This window comes from Bubalus bubalis, chromosome 21 (assembly GCF_019923935.1).
Source record: "Bubalus bubalis isolate 160015118507 breed Murrah chromosome 21, NDDB_SH_1, whole genome shotgun sequence".
In the NCBI taxonomy this organism is placed as follows: Eukaryota; Metazoa; Chordata; class Mammalia; order Artiodactyla; family Bovidae; genus Bubalus; species Bubalus bubalis.
This window is the reverse complement of record NC_059177.1, coordinates 6,302,254-6,321,517: the sequence shown is the minus strand read 5'-3', so window position 1 is coordinate 6,321,517 and position 19,264 is coordinate 6,302,254. Positions and strand designations below refer to the sequence as shown.

At 45.3% G+C, this 19,264-nt stretch overlaps 1 protein-coding gene across 9 annotated transcripts in view; it reads left to right on the top strand.

The window, feature by feature from the left end:
• The window catches only part of OSBPL10 (oxysterol binding protein like 10), a 334,487-nt gene that overhangs the window by 231,729 nt on the left and 83,494 nt on the right, over positions 1-19,264 (top strand). For all 9 annotated transcript variants that reach the window (XM_025272583.3, XM_044934022.2, XM_044934026.2 and 6 more), the window contains one exon: positions 18,480-18,690. In XM_025272583.3, the coding sequence (XP_025128368.2) occupies positions 18,480-18,690 (211 nt within the window). The remainder of the gene's footprint in view (positions 1-18,479; positions 18,691-19,264) is intronic.

Here is a 19,264-nt window from a genome sequence, read left to right as displayed (position 1 = left end):
TTGAATCCAGGTCTCCCACATCACAGGCGGATTCTTTACCAGCTGAGCTACCAGGGAAGCCCATGAAAGTAAAGCCAATTGATCCTAGGGTGAAATATGTATTTACATTGAAGCTGTGGAAAGAATTGCAGCCTGTTTATTTTGCAGTTGGGAAACTGGAGGTAAAATATGAAGAGTCGCTAATATTGTACAATTTCTAAAAGATTAGGTTAAAGCTGGTAAATGAACAGTACACAGGTAGGCCTAGAGGGAGATAGTTATCTCAAACTATCTGAACTGAACAAAAAAATGCATTTTTCCTTCTGTAAATGCCCAGTTTTGCCTAAATTAGGCGGCCCCAACTATTGACACAAACCCAACGGAGGCAGAGCATTTTCACTGTGAAAGCACCCATCTGGAAACTGCAGCAGTGGCGCAAGCCTGGGGATGCATTTAGCCAGCGCATCATCGAAAACTAGCCAGGTGCTGAGGACACAGGGCCGTGGGGCTGCCCCCTTGACCTCAGGAACTTCCCTGGTGTCCAGTGGCTGAAACCCTGAGCTCCCAGTGCAGGGGATCTGGGTTCGATCCCTGGTCAGGAAACTAGACCGCACATGCTGCAGTGAAGATCAAAGATCCTGTGTGTTGCAGCTGAAACCTGACGCAGCTAAATAAATAAATATTTTAAAATAAAGAAATAGATAAACCCCCTTTACCCTGGGGGGCCCTATTGACCTTGCATTATGAGATGGTGTCACAGATAAGAGAGAGCTTGGGGGCGAGGTCTGCGCTCAGTTGGAGATGGGTTTTTATCATACGCCTTTGTAAGAACTTAGTAAACATCTAGAACCTTCTGGGAAGCTGTGCAGGTGAGACAGTCATCTCATTAAGTGTAGGGCAGCACCTCAGCATTGAATTAAGTGTTTTGGATGAAAGCGTTGACTGCTGTTCAGTTGAGACGTACATTTTCCTGTGAAGTGAGTTTTTAGGGGATTTGTAAATAGTGGCATCCTTGTATCATGCATATCAGAATCTTATACCACAGTCAGAGAGAAGTGAGTCCAGGGGAGAGCCCGTTCTGAAGGAGAGGTCCGTGCGTGCAGGGCTGTGGCGTCACATGGCATCATTCTTTACATCCCCCACATCTGCTGATTGGACGAGGATGGTCATCTGGTCCACAGCCAGATTCACTTTCTCTTGAATCTGAATGAGGAGAGACGAGAAGCCAGCCATGTGAGATGGGGTCAGTGTGACTCCAGGGGCTCTGCTGGGATGCGTCCAAGTGCGGGAAGTTTTCAGATGAGCAGGAGGAGTGAGAGAAGGTGCAGACCTCAGAGCCCAGGGCGACCGGAGGGATACAGAAGGGAAACTGTGATGTTGCTGCAGAGGATGGTCCTTTCTGGTAGATACTGGGCACCTCTACCCTGTATCCAACCAGTGGGTTCCCATCTTCTTGAACTAATATGGGTGCATTTCTGCTCTTTGCTACTAAAGGCTCTCTTTGACCGTGATCGCCAGACCTGAGAGGCACGTGAGCAGAGGGTGAAAGCTTGTCCCTTGACCGCTGCAGTTCTCCGACATGATGTTGTCGGAAAACAGTTCACTCACTCCTGTCTGTCCCCAGAACTGGCATGGTGCGTCCTTCCCGTGTCCATTCTGAAGGCTCATGGCTGTCACTCAGAAGGTGTTTGGACCTTTTCTTCATGCAGATGCTTCTCAAATTCTCACCTTCTGTTGTGCCTGTGAAGGGGGGAGAATGCTACTCTCAGGAGATACCTGGGTGCTCCCCTTCATCTCTTCATTCACTCATTCTTTCCGCTAGTATTTTTTTTGCCTGAGGTTTGCCAGAACTTTCCTAGATGTTAGAGAAACAGCAGTGAACAAAAGAGCCAAGGTCCTCATCCTCATGGAGATCAGAGCTCCCTAAGAGCCAGAGAGAGGAGTCAACTAATAACATCACACCTTACTTAGGTACAACCATGATGTGTTCTATGGCGATGAGCACTGTGAGCTTTCTGGAGATGGTGGAAGGCTACCTGGTGAAACCAACCTCTAAGATGAGGTCATAAGAAAGAGACTCTCCCACCAGGAGACACACTGTCGATGGGAAGATAAATTGGTGCAGCCACTCTGGAGAACATGATGGAGTTTCCTTAAAAAAAAAAAAAAAAAAAGTAAAAATAAAGCTACCATATGATCCTGAAATCCTCCTCTTGGACATATATCTGGAGAAACCATAATTTGAAAATACACACACACCCAATGTTCATAGCAGCACTATTTACAACAGCCAGGACATGGAAGCAACCTAGATGTCCCTCACCAGATAAATGGATAAGATATGGTACAATGAAATACTACTCAGCCATAAAAAAGAATGAAATAATGCCTTTTGCAGCAACATAGGTGAATCTTGAGGTAATCATTCTGAGTGAAGTAAGTCAGGCAGAGAAAGACAAATACTATATGATATTACTTATACGTGCAATCTTAAAGAAAATGATACAAGTGAACTAATTCACAAAACAAATAGACTCACAGACATAGAAAACAGACTATGGTTACCAAAGGGGAAATGTGAGGGGGAGGGATAAATTATGAATTTGAAATGAACAGATACACACTATTATATAAAATAAAGAACAGTGTAGCACGGGGAACTACATTCAGTGTCTTGCAATAATCTTATAATGGAAAAGAATCTGAAAAAGTATATAAATACGTATAACCAAATCATTTTTCTGTATACCTGAAGCACTGTAAATCAACTATACCTCAAAAAAAAAAAAAAAAAAAAAAAGACAATCGGGAAACCAACATTTCGTGGTGGAGGCTAGAGCCCCCTCAGGTAGGGCTTTGTTTTTCCCAGGGACGTGCAGATTAATTTAGAGGCTGTAAGAAACGTGGGGCAGTCGTGTGCCTGGAGATAGATGCCTTATGTGCAGTTAAAGCGTCCTGCTTCCCCTGTCCTCCAGGCTGTAGCTCCAACATTGCAAGATGCAGAGGGCAATGACCCTTATCCTTCAGGCAGAAGGAGCAGCTCCAGATGAGGGTCGCTTGAGGGGAGTTCTCAGATTTGCTGGAGGGCCTTGCCAGCGGGTCTGCACTTCCTGAACCCACGGCTCTGTGTCCTTCCTTCCCACCCTGTTCTCTCAATTCCCCTTCTCCCTACTCCTCCTGCCTTTTCTCCTCCCTCCCTCCTTCCTCCTGTCACTGCCCTCTTCCTTCCTTCTCTTCCTTTCTCCCATCCATCCTTCCACCGTCCCGCCCTTCCTTTCCTCCCTCCCTCCCTCCTTCCCATCCATTCATCCATCTCCGTCCATCGGCATTCGTCAGGTATCTCCTGTGAATGGAGTCCTCTGATGAATGAGATGCCATATGGTCACGGATTAAGTGATCAATCTCATCGGTATGCTCGGAATCTCAAGATGGGCAGGTATGGAAATGATTGCAAGTTTGCTTTTGTGTGTTTATTCCTGTTAAGAGTGGCCACGGACTACACACTCTTCCACTTCCTTAAAAAGTGGGTGCCAGAGTCGTGAGGAAGAGTGGGGAAGGAGTAAAAATGGATCCAGGCCCGTCATCTCCATGACATGAAAGCCATTTCCAGGCAGGCACCTGCGAGGGGTGTCCGCTCTTTTGTAAAGCATAGTGTATGTCGTCACTATTCTGGCTCGTATTTAAGCACTTTGAGGATTACATTGTAAGCTGTTGTGTGCAGGAATTGTGTCCTCTCTTTAGAATGGTGGTTGCAATGTCACTTACCCAGTGGGGATACGATTAATACTAATTACTGGTGGCTCATCCCTTACCATAATTTCCTCTTCCAGAAAATGAAAGCAGACTCCTGATAAATGCATTTGTCTCTCCAGAGTTTCATATGTCAGGGCTCAGATGCTATAAAGGATTTGCCTGGAGGCGTGAAGTTCTTGTCCAATTTTTCCCCCTCTTTCAAGTGCCCTTTGGAGAAACATTTCTTTCCTGAAAGTTGTTGGCATTAGTGAAATTAATTTTAGCTGGAAAAGAGCTGTGTTGTCATGTTCTTGTCTGCTGGTTTGGGTAGATGATTGAACTAAAAACAACTATTAAGTTTTAAAAAAAGAAGCAGGCTTTTAGTAGGTAGAGCGGTGGCCCAGTCTGAGATAAGTATATGCTACCATCCTGAAGTTTGATAGAGATATCTGTTGGCTTTTCCCCCCCTCCCCAGGAATTCTTAGAACAACCTTCTCTCCCCCAAATAAAAGGATTTCCCCAAATGAAGACTGAATACTTCAGAAACTTAGAGGTTGTTTGAGATAGGTTGAGCATGGATATGGAATATAAGTGTAGACAAAGGTAGAGCAGACTCCAGTAATTTCATACTCATTGATGTTTGGTTGTAAGGTTTCATTCTGCAAGAGATAGAAACCTGATTCACCAGCCAGCAACGGCTGAGAAATGGTGGGTCAACCGGAAGGCTGATGGTGTGGATCTGTAAAGCAGGTTTTTACATGGGTGGGTGGGTGGGTGGGTGGGTATGTGTGTGTGTGTGTGTGTGTGTGTGTGTGTGTGCATGTATGTATCTTTAAACATGATGTATATTTAAGTTTCTGATGAGAGGACTTCTGAGCGAGACTTCACACCACTTGCAGGACACATGCTTACGCTTTGTTGTTGAGGCTTTGTTTATGAATCACGATTTCTTTTCTGGGGGTTTTACCCAGGAAGAGTCTGTGGTCTAACTTGTTCTACTTCAATTCAGTGTGAGTTGCATCTAATTTCTTTTAGGCGGAAGGCCACACCATGAGAGAGTGTGTGTGTGTCTGTACACGTGCGTGCATGTGCTGTGATCATGAGTTGTCTAGAGCATTGCCATTCTGTGTGCCTCCTGGGAGTGAGGCAGACAGGCAGAGAATTTTGCCTTCGGGACAGGGGACTTCAGTGCTCACAACTCCAGCTGTGTGGGTCATGACTTGGGCCCCAGGGTGGCGCACCACAATGACCAGCCTGCCTGGTGAGCAAGGCAGAGGCGGAGGTGAGAGGCGACGAGTGTAGGAGCGTTTTGTACACTGTTCACCTTCCCCTTGCCCCGGAGGTGCATGACCCTGGGCCTATTTCATGTCACTGCCTGTGACCAGCGTGGCTTCTATACTGCAAGTAGATGGAGAGGTTGAGAAAGAGCAGTGTGGGAAAGCCAGGAGCTGCTTTCTGCTTTCCTCTTCAGCTCAGAGGCTGGATCCACATCAGATGCAGGGCCTTGGTGAGCTTGGCAAAGGTGGACAGTCCTTCCCTTATCTGGTGGGTCCTGGGAGCAGAGCAGGCAGCTGGACAGGGTTCAGGGTCAGGCATTATTTCCTATTGTTTCCTTATCCTTGACTTTTTAGAAGAGAACTATAGCTGCTTCATGAGCTTTCTTTACAAGTTTTTTAAAAAATTTATTTTTGGCTGTGCTTGGGTCTTCATTGCTGTGAGAGGGCTTTCTCTAGTTGCGGTGAGCGGGGGCTGCTCTCTTGCAGAGGGGCTCGGGCTTCTCATCATGATGCCTCTCTTGTGTGGGCTCTAGTCACATGGCCTTAGTTGCCCTGGGTCATGTGGAATCTTCCCAGACAAGGATCGAACCTATGTGGCCTGCACTGTCAGGCAGACTCTCAACCACTGGACCACCAGGAGGTCCCTCTTCTGAGTTTTCTGAATCCCTGGATTCTCCTGGTCATTCTTCCCCTCCCTTCCCAGGGCTGTGTGTAGCTTTCCATCCGTTGCTGGTACCATCTTGTCTTCCGCCCTACAGGAGTGCCTGCCCGTCCATCCACATGGCTGATTCCACTCTCACCAAGGAAACGCGCTCCCTGGACTCTCTTTCATCTTATTTTGCTTGAATTTTCTTGACTGGATGTGGAAACTGCTTTTCTGTTCAAAATATTTGACATATGTGTACATGTCATGGTGTAAATTTACAGTGCATCTCCTGTTAATTTGATACATGTGTATAGTGTAATAGCATTGCCGTTGTAGCAATATTTAGCGCCTCTGTCATGTTACATAATTACCCTTTCTTTTTCGTGGTTGGAATAATTAAGTTCTAGTCACTTAGCAAGGTTGATTATGGTACAATATTATTGTCTATATTCATTATACTGTACTGTCGGTCTCTTGGGCTTATTTACTACTCATTGCTGAATGTGGAAATTTCTTAACATTTTTTGAAACCCCAGATTATTCAGGAACATGGGCAGTGGATTAAAGAAAAAAAAAAATCCCCAAACACTGGTTTTAGCTTCGGGGGGGTTCTTTTTGTTTTTTTTTTTTTGGTCTACGGAAGTAATGGCACCCCACTCCAGTACTCTTGCCTGGAAAATCCCATGGATGGAGGAGCCTGGTGGGCTGCAGTCCATAGGGTCGCTAGGAGTCGGACACGACTGAGCGACTTCACTTTCACTTTTCACTTTCACGCAATGGGGAGGGAAGTGGCAACCCACTCCAGTGTTCTTGCCTGGAGAATCCCAGGGACGGGGGAGCCTGGTGGGCTGCAGTCTCTGGGGTTGCACAGAGTCGGACACAACTGAAGCGACTTAGCAGCAGCAGCAATTGGTTATGAGAAAAAGGAGATTTTTGGAGAGTGTCGAGGAAGAAGACAGCTCATACACTGCTGAGAATACACAGGGTTTTTGGCTGCACTGGATCTTCACTGGTGTGTGGGCTTCATAACTCCACGGCATGTAGGATCTTAGTTCCCTGACCAGGGACTGAACTTCATCCCCTGCACTGCTAGGAGGATTCTTAACCACTGGACCACCAGGGAAGTCCCATATTGATATCAATTTGTATCAATACAAATTGATAACAGTTTTTTTTTTGTTTGTTTGTTTCCCCAATAGTAAGCTGGCAGTGTTTCTCAAAAGCCTTAAAAATTAATGTTAAATACCTTCAAATTCAGCAATTACTTTTCTAGGAGTTTAAGAAAATCATTGCATTTATATTTTTGTTTGAATAATAACTTATTCATTATTTTAACAGAGAAATAAAGAAACATATAACAAGAAAATAAGGAAACAAAAAAATTTTAATTTTGCTACATAGAAATAGCTATTGTTGACATTAGTATATGTCACTTCACTCATTTTAATTCTTGTATAAACATCAATTCTTGTGTACACATTTCTAAATAGAAAGAGCATTAAAAGAATAAACACACAAAGAGAAAGAAGGAAAGGGGTACTAAATGGGTGGAAAATGGGTCAGTGTGTATAGATGGATGAATATCAAAACTGTCATACATTGCATTTGTGCCATTTTTAAGTTTGAGAGTATTTGAAGTTCATAAAATAAATGAAATTGTGATAAAACTTAAAAAAAAAAAAAAAGAAAATCATTGCAAATTTATGCAGAGATCTACCTACAGAGAAGTTTATGGAATTGCTATTTGTCACAGAGAAGAAAGTTAGACCTCATCGTAAGGTCCGTTGGTGGGGAACTGGGCAGTCACTTGTGGCCCATTGATGTGCTGGAATGATCTGCAGTATCTTAAATAGTATTGTCCCAATTTATTGACATGGTAGATGGAATTTAAAAAGCAGTATTATGACATGCAACCCCTTTAATAAGAAGTCAAAGAACACATTTGTACATCAAAATGTTGGAAGTATATGTGCCTAAATTTTAAAGTTTATTTCTCTACGTGTTATGGATATATGTTTTTTCTATTTTATTATTATTTTTTTATCCTGGATAAGTATGGCTTTTGTTAAAAAAAAAAAAAGAAGAAAGATATTTATAAGAAAAGCAGTGGGTGGATCTCCCACCAGAGCCCCGGTCTTGGCCTTTGTGCGGGGAGGCCAGCCTTGTACGCCTTCACTGCACCTCGCACCCCGCCAGGGCCGTGTCTGTGCGAGGGAGGCAGGAGCTGTCAAGCAACGAGGGATGAATGAGACAATTATTTCCTGACCCCTTACCTTCTACTCACAGTCCTGTTGGCCTGTTTCTTTGACAGCAAGAGATGATTCCTTTTGTACCTGGCACCCCTCATTGCCAACTTGGTAACATTCAGTGCAAACACAAAGAATTTAAAAAGTAATGCTTTTAACTTGTGTATCACCGTCTTCTGTTACCTTTTTAAAAAAGTTGGAGTATAATTGCTTCACATAATGTTGTGTTAGTTTCTGCTGTACAGTGAAATGCATCAGCTGTATGTATACATATATTCCCTCCCTCTTGAACATCCTCCAGTCCACCCCCACCCACGCCATCCCTCTAGGTCATCACAGCACCGGGCTGAGCTCCTGGCGCCAGACAGCAGCTTCCCACTAGCTCTCCTTTCTATACACGGTAGCGTATGTGGCAGTGATGCTCTCCCAGTTCAGCCCACCCTCTCCTACCTCTGCACGTCTGTTCTCGGCTTCTGCAGCTCTATTCCTGTCCTGCAAATAGGTCCATCCATACCATTTTTCTAGATTCCTCATTCTGAAAATGCATTCTCCATCCCACTTTTCCTTTAGTAAAAATCCCTTGAGAAAACACGAGGGTGACATTGCCTGCAAGGAGCCTCCGCTCCAGAGCCAGGGTTGACGTTGCCTTTGGACTGAAAAGCTCTTTCACAGGGTAGCCACTAAATTAAGACATCTGTGATGTATCAGCTTCCTGGGGCTGCAGTAACAAAGTACCACAAAGTGGCTGCTTTGTCTCCTGGTGCTGGTCCAGCCATTGGCAGGTTGGTGCCTGGGAGGGTCTGATCCAGGTCTCCCACAGCTTCTCTCATTCACCCTCTGTGTGTGTCTTGGTCATAATTTCCCTGTTTTATAAGGACACTATATTGGACTAGGACCCACTGTAATGACTGGATTTTAACCTGATGACCTCTGTAAAAAAAAAACAAAAAAAAAAAACTTTTTCACTGCTATGAATGATTGTAGCAAGGATTGAAACTCCTGGGTAACATCCAATCATATTAATAATTTCCTTCCTGAGAAAAATGTGATCGGAATCATGCACATGTGGAAGCAAGTTGGAGCCCTTCCTGGTAGGCCCTGGGCGGGGGCTCCTCAGGCTTTCGCTGCTGCTGCCTCTGCGGTTGAGTTGCTAAGTCACATCCGACTCTTTGCGACCCCATGAACTGCCACAGAACTGCCGCTGAGTGTCCCCTAATCTCAGCCTTGCTCTTGGCCTTTCTGAGAGTTGGTTGTTCAACACCTTTAATCTTCAAGAAACTCCTGTATTTTTCTAATACATTTTTTATTGAGTTATAGTTAATTTACAGTGTTATATTAGTTTCAGGTGTACAACACAGCAATTCAGTCTTTTTATAGATTATAATTCAAAGTTTTTACAAAATAAAGGCTATACTTCCCCTTGCAGAAATGTCACATTTAAGCTATGAGAGTTATGATGTCAACATACTGAGTTTGGAGAGATACAGTTCAACCCATAACAATGTATTTTCCTCCTATTGAAAAAATCTCATTAGTTTGAAATTTTTCAAACATAAAAACATTAGGGACGGCAATATGGAACCTCCATGTCACTATCAACAGCTTTAGCATCCCCCAACCCAGTGTCATTTCATACTATCTCTCCCTTCAACACCGCGTATTTTGAAGTAACCGTCAGCCATAAGAAATGATGCATTCCACGTGGTAAAATTAGATCTAAAGATCCTGATAGATAAATTAACATTGCGCGTGCGTGTGTGTGTATAAATTGGGAGAGTCAGAGCAATACCAGAATGTTAGGGCCTATATCTGGGAAGTAGGATTTCAGGTAATGTTTACTTCCTTTTTTAGAACTGTATTTACTGTCTAATTTTGTTGGGACAGTGGTTGAGGGAGTAAGTCGACCTTTTTTTAATGAGAAAAACAGACACTGGGTGTCTCCAGGTGGTGAGAAGGCTGGGCTGAGTCACTGTAGTTGTTTTCTGAGGCAAAAGGGCTATTTTGCTCTCAGAATATGAGAAGGAAAGAGGAGGAAGTACGTCAGCTTGTGCCTCGTCGTGAAGAGGCCCCTGAGGAGGAGAGTGAGGGCTGCCACTCCAGATGAAGCTGTGTGACCTCAGCACAGATCCCCAGCCTCTCTCAACCCAGGTTTCATGCCTGCAAAATGGTTTTGAATCTACAGTCATAGATTCCTTTCACCATGAATACTATGATCTTGTAGTTCTTTTTTTTTTTTTTAATTGAAGTATAGTTGATTTACAATGCTGTGTTAATTTCTTCTGTACAGCATGGTGACTCAGTTATGCTTGTGTATACACATTCTTTTTTATACTCTTTTGCATTATGGTTTATCTGAGGATATTAGGTACAGTTTTCTGTACAGTAGGACCTTGTTTATCCACCCTATATATAACAGTTTGCACCTGCTAACCCCAAACTCACGGTCCCTCTTGTCCCCTTTGGCAAGCACAGGTCTGCTCTCTATGCCCGTGATTCTGTGTCTGTTTCATATGTAGGTTCATTCGTGTCATATTTTAGATTCTACGTACAAATGATAGCATGCGGTGTTTGTCTTTCTGACTTACTTCACTTAGTTACGATCGTCTCTAGTTGCATCCATGTGGCTACAGATGGCACGATTTGGTTCTTGTATGTGGCTGCGAAGTAGTCCATTGTATATATGTGCCACGTCATTTTTATTTATCTGTCGTGGATATTGAGGTGTTTTCTACGTTTTGGCCATTGTGAATAGTGCTGTTGTGAGGGCAGGGGTGCGTGTACTTTTTTGAATTAGAGTTTTGTCCAAATACGTGCCCCAGGGTGGGATTACTGGCTCCTACGGTGATTCTGTTTTCATTTTGTGAAGAACTTCCACACTGTCCTCCACAGTGGCTGCACCAACTCACATTCCCGCCGATGCTGTAGCAGGGCTCCCTTTTCTCCACACCTTCTCTACCGTTGGTTTTTTGTAGACTTTTAAATGATGGGCATTCTGACTGCTGTGAGGTGGTACCTCACTGAAGTTTTGATTTGCATTTCTCTAATAACTAGTGATGTGGAGCATCTGCCCATGTGCCTATTAGTCATCTGTATGTCTTCTTTGGAGAAATGTCTATTAAGGTTTTCTGCCCATTTTTTGATTGCATTTTTTTCTGTTTATGATGTTATAGTTCTTGAACATTATGGGTTTGTCTTATTTATTTTTTACAGTGCTGGTTCTTCGTTGTTGTGCGGGCTTTTCTCTGGTTGTGGTGGGTGGGGGAGACTCTGTAGTTGCATTGCACGGGCTTCTCATTGTGGGGGCTTCTCTTGTTGTGGAGCACAGGCTCTAGGTTCCTGGGGGCTTCAGCAGTCGCTGTGTGTGGGCTCAGTAGTTGTGTACGTGGACTCTGTTGCGTAGGCTCAGTAGTTCTGGTACGTGGGCTTTGTTGTTCCGTGGACATGGGATCCTCTTGGATTAGAGATCGAACCCACGTCTCCTTATGCCCAAAGGCATAAAAGTGATTTCAGGCCTGAGGCTCCCTTCCCTGACCCAGAGCCCAGGGCAAGGGGGATCCTGCCAAAAGAGGCACCTGTCCTCTATCCGGAAGGCCTGGGCTCTCAGGCCAACCAGCAGGGACCACTGGAGGCCTTGGACAGGAGGCAAACCAAGCAGATCAAAGTAGCAGCATTAAGGCTTTGAAATTAGATCGCCATTGAAGCCACAGGCTATAAAAGTAGGCAAGGGCTTGTGTGCTCAATCCAGGCATATGACTGCCTCCTAAAAAATTCACACTGGACCTGGAGTCTCCTAACCATGATAGCCAAGATGTCCGAGATCTGCTCGAAAATCACCTCTCGCTCCAAGAGCCAACAAAAGTACACCTTGAATGAAAAGAGAATTATCTGACATCTAAACCGAGATGTTAAATGCTGAGCACAGCCTCAGCCATCTGTTTACACTTGGACCCTGCCTGCCTTCAAGCTGCAGGGGCCGAGCTAAGCACAGAGACCCCGTGGTCTGCAAAACCTTTAATATTTATTCTCTGACCTTTTTAGAAGTTTGCCGACATGTGCAGTCGGGCACGAGACACCTAATGGTCCATTTGGGGGAGATCTTTCCTTCTTTTTCCCATTTTTTAATTTCCTTTGGTTTGTAATGTAGAATAATATGGTCTTTACCTTGGTTTCTCCATTCTCTACCTACGTTTTGTCATTTTGTTCTTCCTCGTCATCGTCACCTCATCTGTGTAGCCTGCAGCCTCGCCCCATTGGAGAGGGACCTGATTTCCTCCTGCTTATCTTTGTTCCTTATTGTCACCATCACCCTCCTGCCCCTACCGAGCAGTGAGGGTCTGAAGATCTGCCTCCGTGGAGTTTTCTTTGTCTGCTCACCTGATGAGCCTGGAGGGAGAGCTGGGAGTCCATAAGATGTTTAGGACTAGCCTACGTGGGGTCATGCCTGGGACCATGGAGAGCCGTGCAAGGGGACCCGGAACCCTGCCTCAAGGAGGCTCTCGGCTGGTTTGCATTCCAGTAGGTGTGTCAAGAGCCAGAAGGACAGACAAGAGTACAGGAGGCCGGTTGAGAGGGAAGTGAGTCAGCAAGAAGGAGAAAATTGTTCAGGTGAGCCCAGGAGTGACTGTGTTCCCAACTCTGCACCTGGGAGAAAGGCTGGAGAGGTGGGAATGTCACTGTCCAGGCGTCACTACTGCCCTCTGGTGGCAAAGCAAAGGGGCTTTATGGTTCACACTGTGGGGGAAACAAACCTCCAGGGGGCGGTGTCTCCCGGCCGCGGGGAGGGGGGCGGGGGGGGGCGGTGCCTCCCGGCCGCGGGGGCGGTGTCAGAATTAAGGGGGATGGGATGAACTGGGACCTGCGGACTGATTCGCATACAATACTGACACTATGTGTAGAACAGATAACTAATGAGAACGTACCGTACACCACGGGGAGCTCTGCTCAGTGCTCCGTGGTGACCTACATGGGAAGGAAATCTAAAAAAAAAAAAAAAAAAAAAAAAAAAAAAAAAAAAAAAAAAGAGGGCTATATGTATACATACAGCTGATTCACTTTGCTGTACAGCAGAAACTAACACAGCATTGCAACTATACTCCAATGAAATTTTTTAAAAAAATCTGGGAATTAGAAATTTGGTTGACAAAACAGAGACTTGACAGGGATCAAGGAACAGTGGCTCAGGACTGGCAGAAATAGCAAGGTGAGGATGTTGAGGCAAGGCAGGCAGTGAGTTTTAGGGTGCATGCTGTATGTTGCTGGATATTTTAGGAAACTTCTGTAATGAGCTGTGGAGTCATGTTTGGGTGGGGAGTCTGAAATACTAAAGTAATGCTACTGAAGGTAGTTGAATAGTAAATCCGTGTTAATGGAGATGGCAAGCTAGTTAGTAGGTTAGTTAGTTTGGGTTCTAAGGTCTTTGGAGCCTGGCTTGTAAGCCTGGGTGATGACTTTGGCCAAGTGAAAAAAATTGCCCTAAGGTGGTCAAGGACTGATCTGTGACCCAGGCATAAGACTTAGCAGGGGCTCTGGGGTTCCATCAGGCTGAGGAGAAATGCCAAAGCAAGACCACCTCGAGGTTGACATCGAATTGTTTGGTCTCCTCCCAAGCAGGACAGATTGAATTGCTGAAGGCCCTGGGTTGTCTGGGAGCCCAGGAGGTTCTGCCAACAAGGCTGGCAGCTCTGGTGACATTAGGTTAAGAAAGCCGTGCGTGAGGCTGATGCTTTGGTTACCGATGGATGGATGAGTGATGAGCTGGTGTTTGTTGATGTCTGACCTGTCAGGACGGGACCTTTCTGGCTCCTCTCCAAACCTACACCAAGCTTTGCAGGTCAGAACAGTCTACAGTGATCGAGGCAAGTGTAACCACTGCTCCTCTGGTCCTCCTTTAGCTAGATCTCATCTTGTTGAGCTGATGTCATTGGGGTTTGGTCTTTGCCTTTAGCTTTGGTTTCAGCTTCACTGAAAGAGAACAATACAATCTGCAGCCACTGACTTTCTTTGCATTAACCTACACTTTGATTTTGCAGTGCATATGCCATTGTTTGCACCATGAGGAATGGATCATAGAATTTCCGCTTCCCTATGAAATTGGACTTGACCTACGGTTAATCTATTTTAGAACCTCGGAGTTGATGTGTTCGGGGAGTAGATCTCTGAAATTTGACGAGGGTCCCGTTTGCACCCATGTTACGAGGTGTGATGCCGCTGCCTGTAGAAATGAAATGCCAGCAAGAAATGAAACGTGTGCCTTTTGTTCACGCTGGTTTTTAAACACCATGCATGGTTCATGTTGTGCTTCCAAAGAAGTGTTTAGGGACTTCCTGGTTGATCCAGTGACTTAAGGCTGCACTTCCAGTGCAGGGGCGCTGGCTTGATCCCTGGGGAACTAAGGTCCCACGTGCCTCATGGAGCAGCCAAAGAATAAAATAAAGAAGTGTTCAGAAACCTGATTTGAAATACATGTAATTAGTGGTTCAGGCTGTTCCAAGGCTGGTGGCCGTCACTGACCACGCTTCGTTCTTGTGTTGAGGTTGTGGGAACCTGCGGGTCAGAGTGAGCTGCTTAGAGACTTGGTGTCGCATACAGCTTTGTGACATCTTCTCAAATGTCCCTTCATTAAAATCAGATATGAGAGTGGTTAAAACTTGTTCTTCCCAAGTCTGATGGGAGGTTCTCCTCAGGACCTCCCAGTCTGAGGAATGTTCGGGCAGCAATAACCACGATACATCAGCGTGAGGCTGGCAGTCTTGCGTTGCTTGCAGAGTTCATTCAGTTCCTTTTGGAGCCTGATGACGCTAATAGAAAGTGAAGGCTGGCATCAGTTGTGTCTGTAAAGACTAAAGTTCTGTTTCACATCACATGGAAAAGGGAGAGAAAATGAATCACTAGGCATCTGCTTACCATGTCGAGCACTGTGCTGGGATCATTTAACTTTCAGTGCTCTGTTTACCAGAAGGATGCTGAAATCCATCCAGTGCCTGGTCACTGGCATGTCTTTAGCGCAGGGTGACTCAGGGGGGCGCTACTGGCATTTTTGAGCAGGAAAGTTCTTGAGTGGGCTGTGGCCTGACTTGTGGGGCATGTGGCACCCCCACCCCCTCCCACTCAGCTGTTCTGCAGTCACTGTGACTGACAAATCCACCCACCGCCAGTCCTGGTGTCCCCTCCAGGTGGCCATCCTGTCTCTACACTGGCAACAGGCTCTCAATAAACACTGTCAGATATTTTCCAGAGAGTAGGTATGTGCTGTCCATCTCTGGGTGCATGCCTCTGTTGTAATAGCGTAGGAGATGCGAGGAGTCAGCTTTGTGTTTATTGACTTTCAGCTGTACTGGGTTTTCGTTGCTGCACGTGGGCTTTCTCTAGTTGCAGCGAGAGGGATACTCTCTAGCTGTGGTGTGCAGGCTTCTCATTGCAGTGGTTTCTCTTGTTGCAGAGCACGAGCTTGAGATGCTCAGGCTCAGTAGCTGTGGCTCAAAGGGTCTAGAGTGAGCGCTCAGTAGCTGTGGTGCTTGAGCTTAGCAGCTCCACAGCCTGTAGGATCTTAGTCCTGTCTGACCAGGGATTGAACCAGTGTCCCCTGAACTTGCAATTGGATTCTTAACCACTGAACCACCAGGGGGGTCCCCAATTTTGTGTCTTTTTTCCCTGAGATTTGCATCATATTTTATGTTTGTGAAATAATTATTTATCCTATGCTATATAATTGGAATATAGTTCTTTTTGTTGATTAAAAATGAGTATATTCCAACTACTATATAGAAAAGAGATAATCCCCAAGGACCTACTGTATAGCACAGGGAACCCTGTTCAGTGTTCTGTGGTGACCTATGTGGGAAAAGAATCTGAAAGAGAATGGATATATGTGTAGATTCATAAGTGAATCATTCTGCAGTACACCTAAAACTACCACAATATTGTGAATCAGTTATAGTCCAAGACAAAATAAAAGTTAAAAAATGAGTGGATTCCATAGTTAATAGCTTCATTTTACTTACCTTTTCTCTTAAGCATTATGGCATCCTCTGTAATAGTCAAGAACATATGATTTACATTCTGGTGTTACATTTTCTTCTTCTCTTTCAACACATCATTTTTTGAGACAAGTTTTTATGGTAGGAATTTACAGAAATGCTGACTATGACAAGTAGCTCGAAGTCAACTTCTCCCTAAATGTTAGCAGTTATCCATAGAGTTGACTGTCAACGAGTATGTCAACATTTTATCTTTTTGATGTTAAATTTAACCATTTTCTTGGCAAACTTAAACTGATAACAGAGCTATTATTTTTCCTGAATCTTCAGCCGTGTTGTCCTAACTGACTGTGATGATTCCTGCAGACTCTGTGTCATAAATGGATTCTTTTGCACCTCAGTGAAAAGAAAGGGACCCTGGGGGTTCATTCATTCATTCAACAGACAGTTGCTTGGGATCCATCAGTGAATCACACAGATAGAATGGTTCCTGCTTTCATGCTAGTCCAGATGATTTTAAATTATGTGGTGCAGGAAGCTTTCCCAAGAAGGCAGCTCTTCAGCAAAGACCTGAAGAAGGAACGAATTTTTACTGAGCCCCTATTATGCCTCAGGTACTGTTTTAGGCGCCAGAATGGCTAGCTACAACCTCTGTAATCAGCAGAAAATAACTTACATGGCCAGAGGATGAGCATGTAATATGTTTAATGTCACTATTTAAAAAAATCTTTTTGAAGTAACGGCACCAATTCTGGTTAAGTAGGATTGCAATGGGCAAACTATTTGTTTTTAAGGCTATGACCACACTGATAGGAAATAGGAGATACTTGTCGTCAAAAGAAAATAAAAAGAGAAGCCCAAGTATGGGATGGGTTTTGTGTCCAGGTCCAGCGGTCCTTGCAGAGGTATGGCTTCTCCCCAGCTGGTGGCATCATGATGGTCACAAGGATCCTCCTGGGGATGATGGTGACGAAGCAGGAGCAACTGCTTTAGAGTAAGGATGGCTTTTGTGGGAGATGCTTGAAGAACAGTGAAGGAGTCCAGGGAGCAGGAGTTGGTTCCTGCCTTGAATGCTGACCTGTGACCTCAGGCGGGCTGCCTTTGCTCCTCCACACATCAGCTCGACTGCTTATTTGCTGGCCATGCAATCATCATCTTGTTTAGCAAGATAAGGTATAAAAACATCACCAGTCAAGTCCTTTTCTAGTTCTCAAATTCCTTTCTCCTAGATTTGTCCAAGGAATCACTGCTTGTCTAGCTTTTGAATTGAAGCCAGGCCACTGTGGGGTTAACTGGTTTGTCACAGCGTTAGCTGTGGAGCAGGGCTGACTCTCGAACTCCTGGTTTTGCTCCTCCTCTTGGCTCCCTACATATGGTGTTAAGGAAGTTGACGGCTCTCCTAGCATTTTAGGGGCAGAGTGGGTCAGCACTGGTTTTGCTATGTGTGTGGTCTTACCCCCACAAATGCTAGCCCCAGATTTCACTTTTATTTCCTGAACTTCAAGGAGGACCACCAAGGAGTTAGGGATGGACAGGAGATGAAAGAAAAGCAAGCAATTAACCTTGCTCTGAGACAAAGCCAGGGGTGCCTGTTGTCTCGGATAACCTTCCTGTGGTCCAAGGACCTTAAAGTTGATCACAAGACTTATACTTTTAGTATATTTATTTTTACCTTCCAAAGATCTGTAAGAGATACACCTGGATGGCCTGGTGGTCCCCCCTTAAAGTCTAAAGTTCTAAAATTCTCTTGTGTGCAGAGCTGCAGAGGCCAAGTCCCTTTGGGTAGATGGACCCGAATGGATTTTATCCCAGGCCTGCAGCATCCCAGGACACATGTGTGCCAAGCATCCTCAGACTGCATCTTCATGCCACCATAGTCTGGGTGGTGATGCCGTCTTGCACTGCAATTTTTTTTTCTTTTAATTAATTTATTTATTTTAATTGGAGGCTAATTACTTTACAATATTGTAGTGGTTTTTGCCATACATTGATATGAATCAGCCATGGGTGTACATGTGTTCCCCATCCTGAACCCCCTCCCACCTCCTTCCCCATCCCATCCCATCCCATCCCATCCCTCAGGGTCATCCCAGTGCTCCGGCCCTGAGCACCCTGTCTCATGCATCAAACCTGGACTGGTGATCTATTTCACACATGGTAATATACATGTTTCAATGCTATTCTTTCAAATCATCCCACCCTTGCCTCCTCCCACAGAGTCCAAAAGACTGTTCTTGACATCTGTGTCTCTTTTGCTGTCTCACATATAGGGTCATCATTACCATCTTTCTAAATTCCATATATATTCATTAATATACTGTATTGGTGTTTTTCTTTCTGGCTTACTTCACTCTGTATAATAGGCTCTGGTTTCATCCACCTCATTAGAACTGGTTCAAATGTATTCTTTTTAATAGCTGAGTAATACTCCACTGTGTATATGTGCCACAGCTTTCTTATCCATTCATCTGCATCTGGATGGCATCTAGGTTGCTTCCATGTCCTGGCTATTGTAAACAGTTGCACCGCACTTTGATCCACTCCCATGGCTTAAGCGCTGGCTCCTGGACGGTGGAAGTGAGGCCTTCTTACTCTCACCTCTGGCTGTCTCCCTTTTCCACAGATGATGACCCAGGTGGAGGGGCAGCAGAAGAACCTGGTGCACGCCATCGAGTCTCTCCCGGGGTCTGGTCCCCTCACCGCCTTGGACCAGGACCTACTGCTCCTGAAAGCTACCTCCGCTGCCACCCTCAGCTGCCTCGGGGAGTGCCTGAGCCTGCTCCAGCAGAGCCTGCACCACGCCGGCCAGTCCAGCCACAGGCCGGGGGCCTCGGGTAAGACCTCCCCGGCGGCGGCGCGCCCGGGTCTGCAAGTGCGCGTCGTCTGGTGTGCGCATGTGCCTGTCTGTCCGCTGTGACCTTCTTCCTTTAAATCGCTCCATCTCGCCTTTTATCCAAGTGCTTCTCCGTTTACCCCTTCTCCACCTCGCTTGGGCTGTCTATATTTTTTTCATTTTGCCCATTAGCAGTGTGCCATCCTGTCAACAATTGAACGTTTTCATGAATACTGTAGAAGTCCTTTGAAACTTGCTAGCACCTCAGTTCTCCGTTGCCTTCTGTTTGTGAATCTTGCATTCAGGGCTGTGATTGGTCCGTTGCTCTGCAGCGTCTGGTCCGCTCTTTCTAACTGTGCCTGTGGGGCGTGTCCCCCACACCCTCCCATGATGAGCAGCCGCCGTGCCTCCTGCTCTCTGCCCCGGCCACCATGCCCTCCTTTTTCCTGTCTCTTCAGGGCCTGGTGTGAGACTTTCTCTGGGATACGTAACAGAAGCATTTCTAGTTGCTTATCAAGAAGTTCGAGATAATAATAAACTCCCTGAAGAGGTGCCAGTCCTTTTGAAGGGAGGTT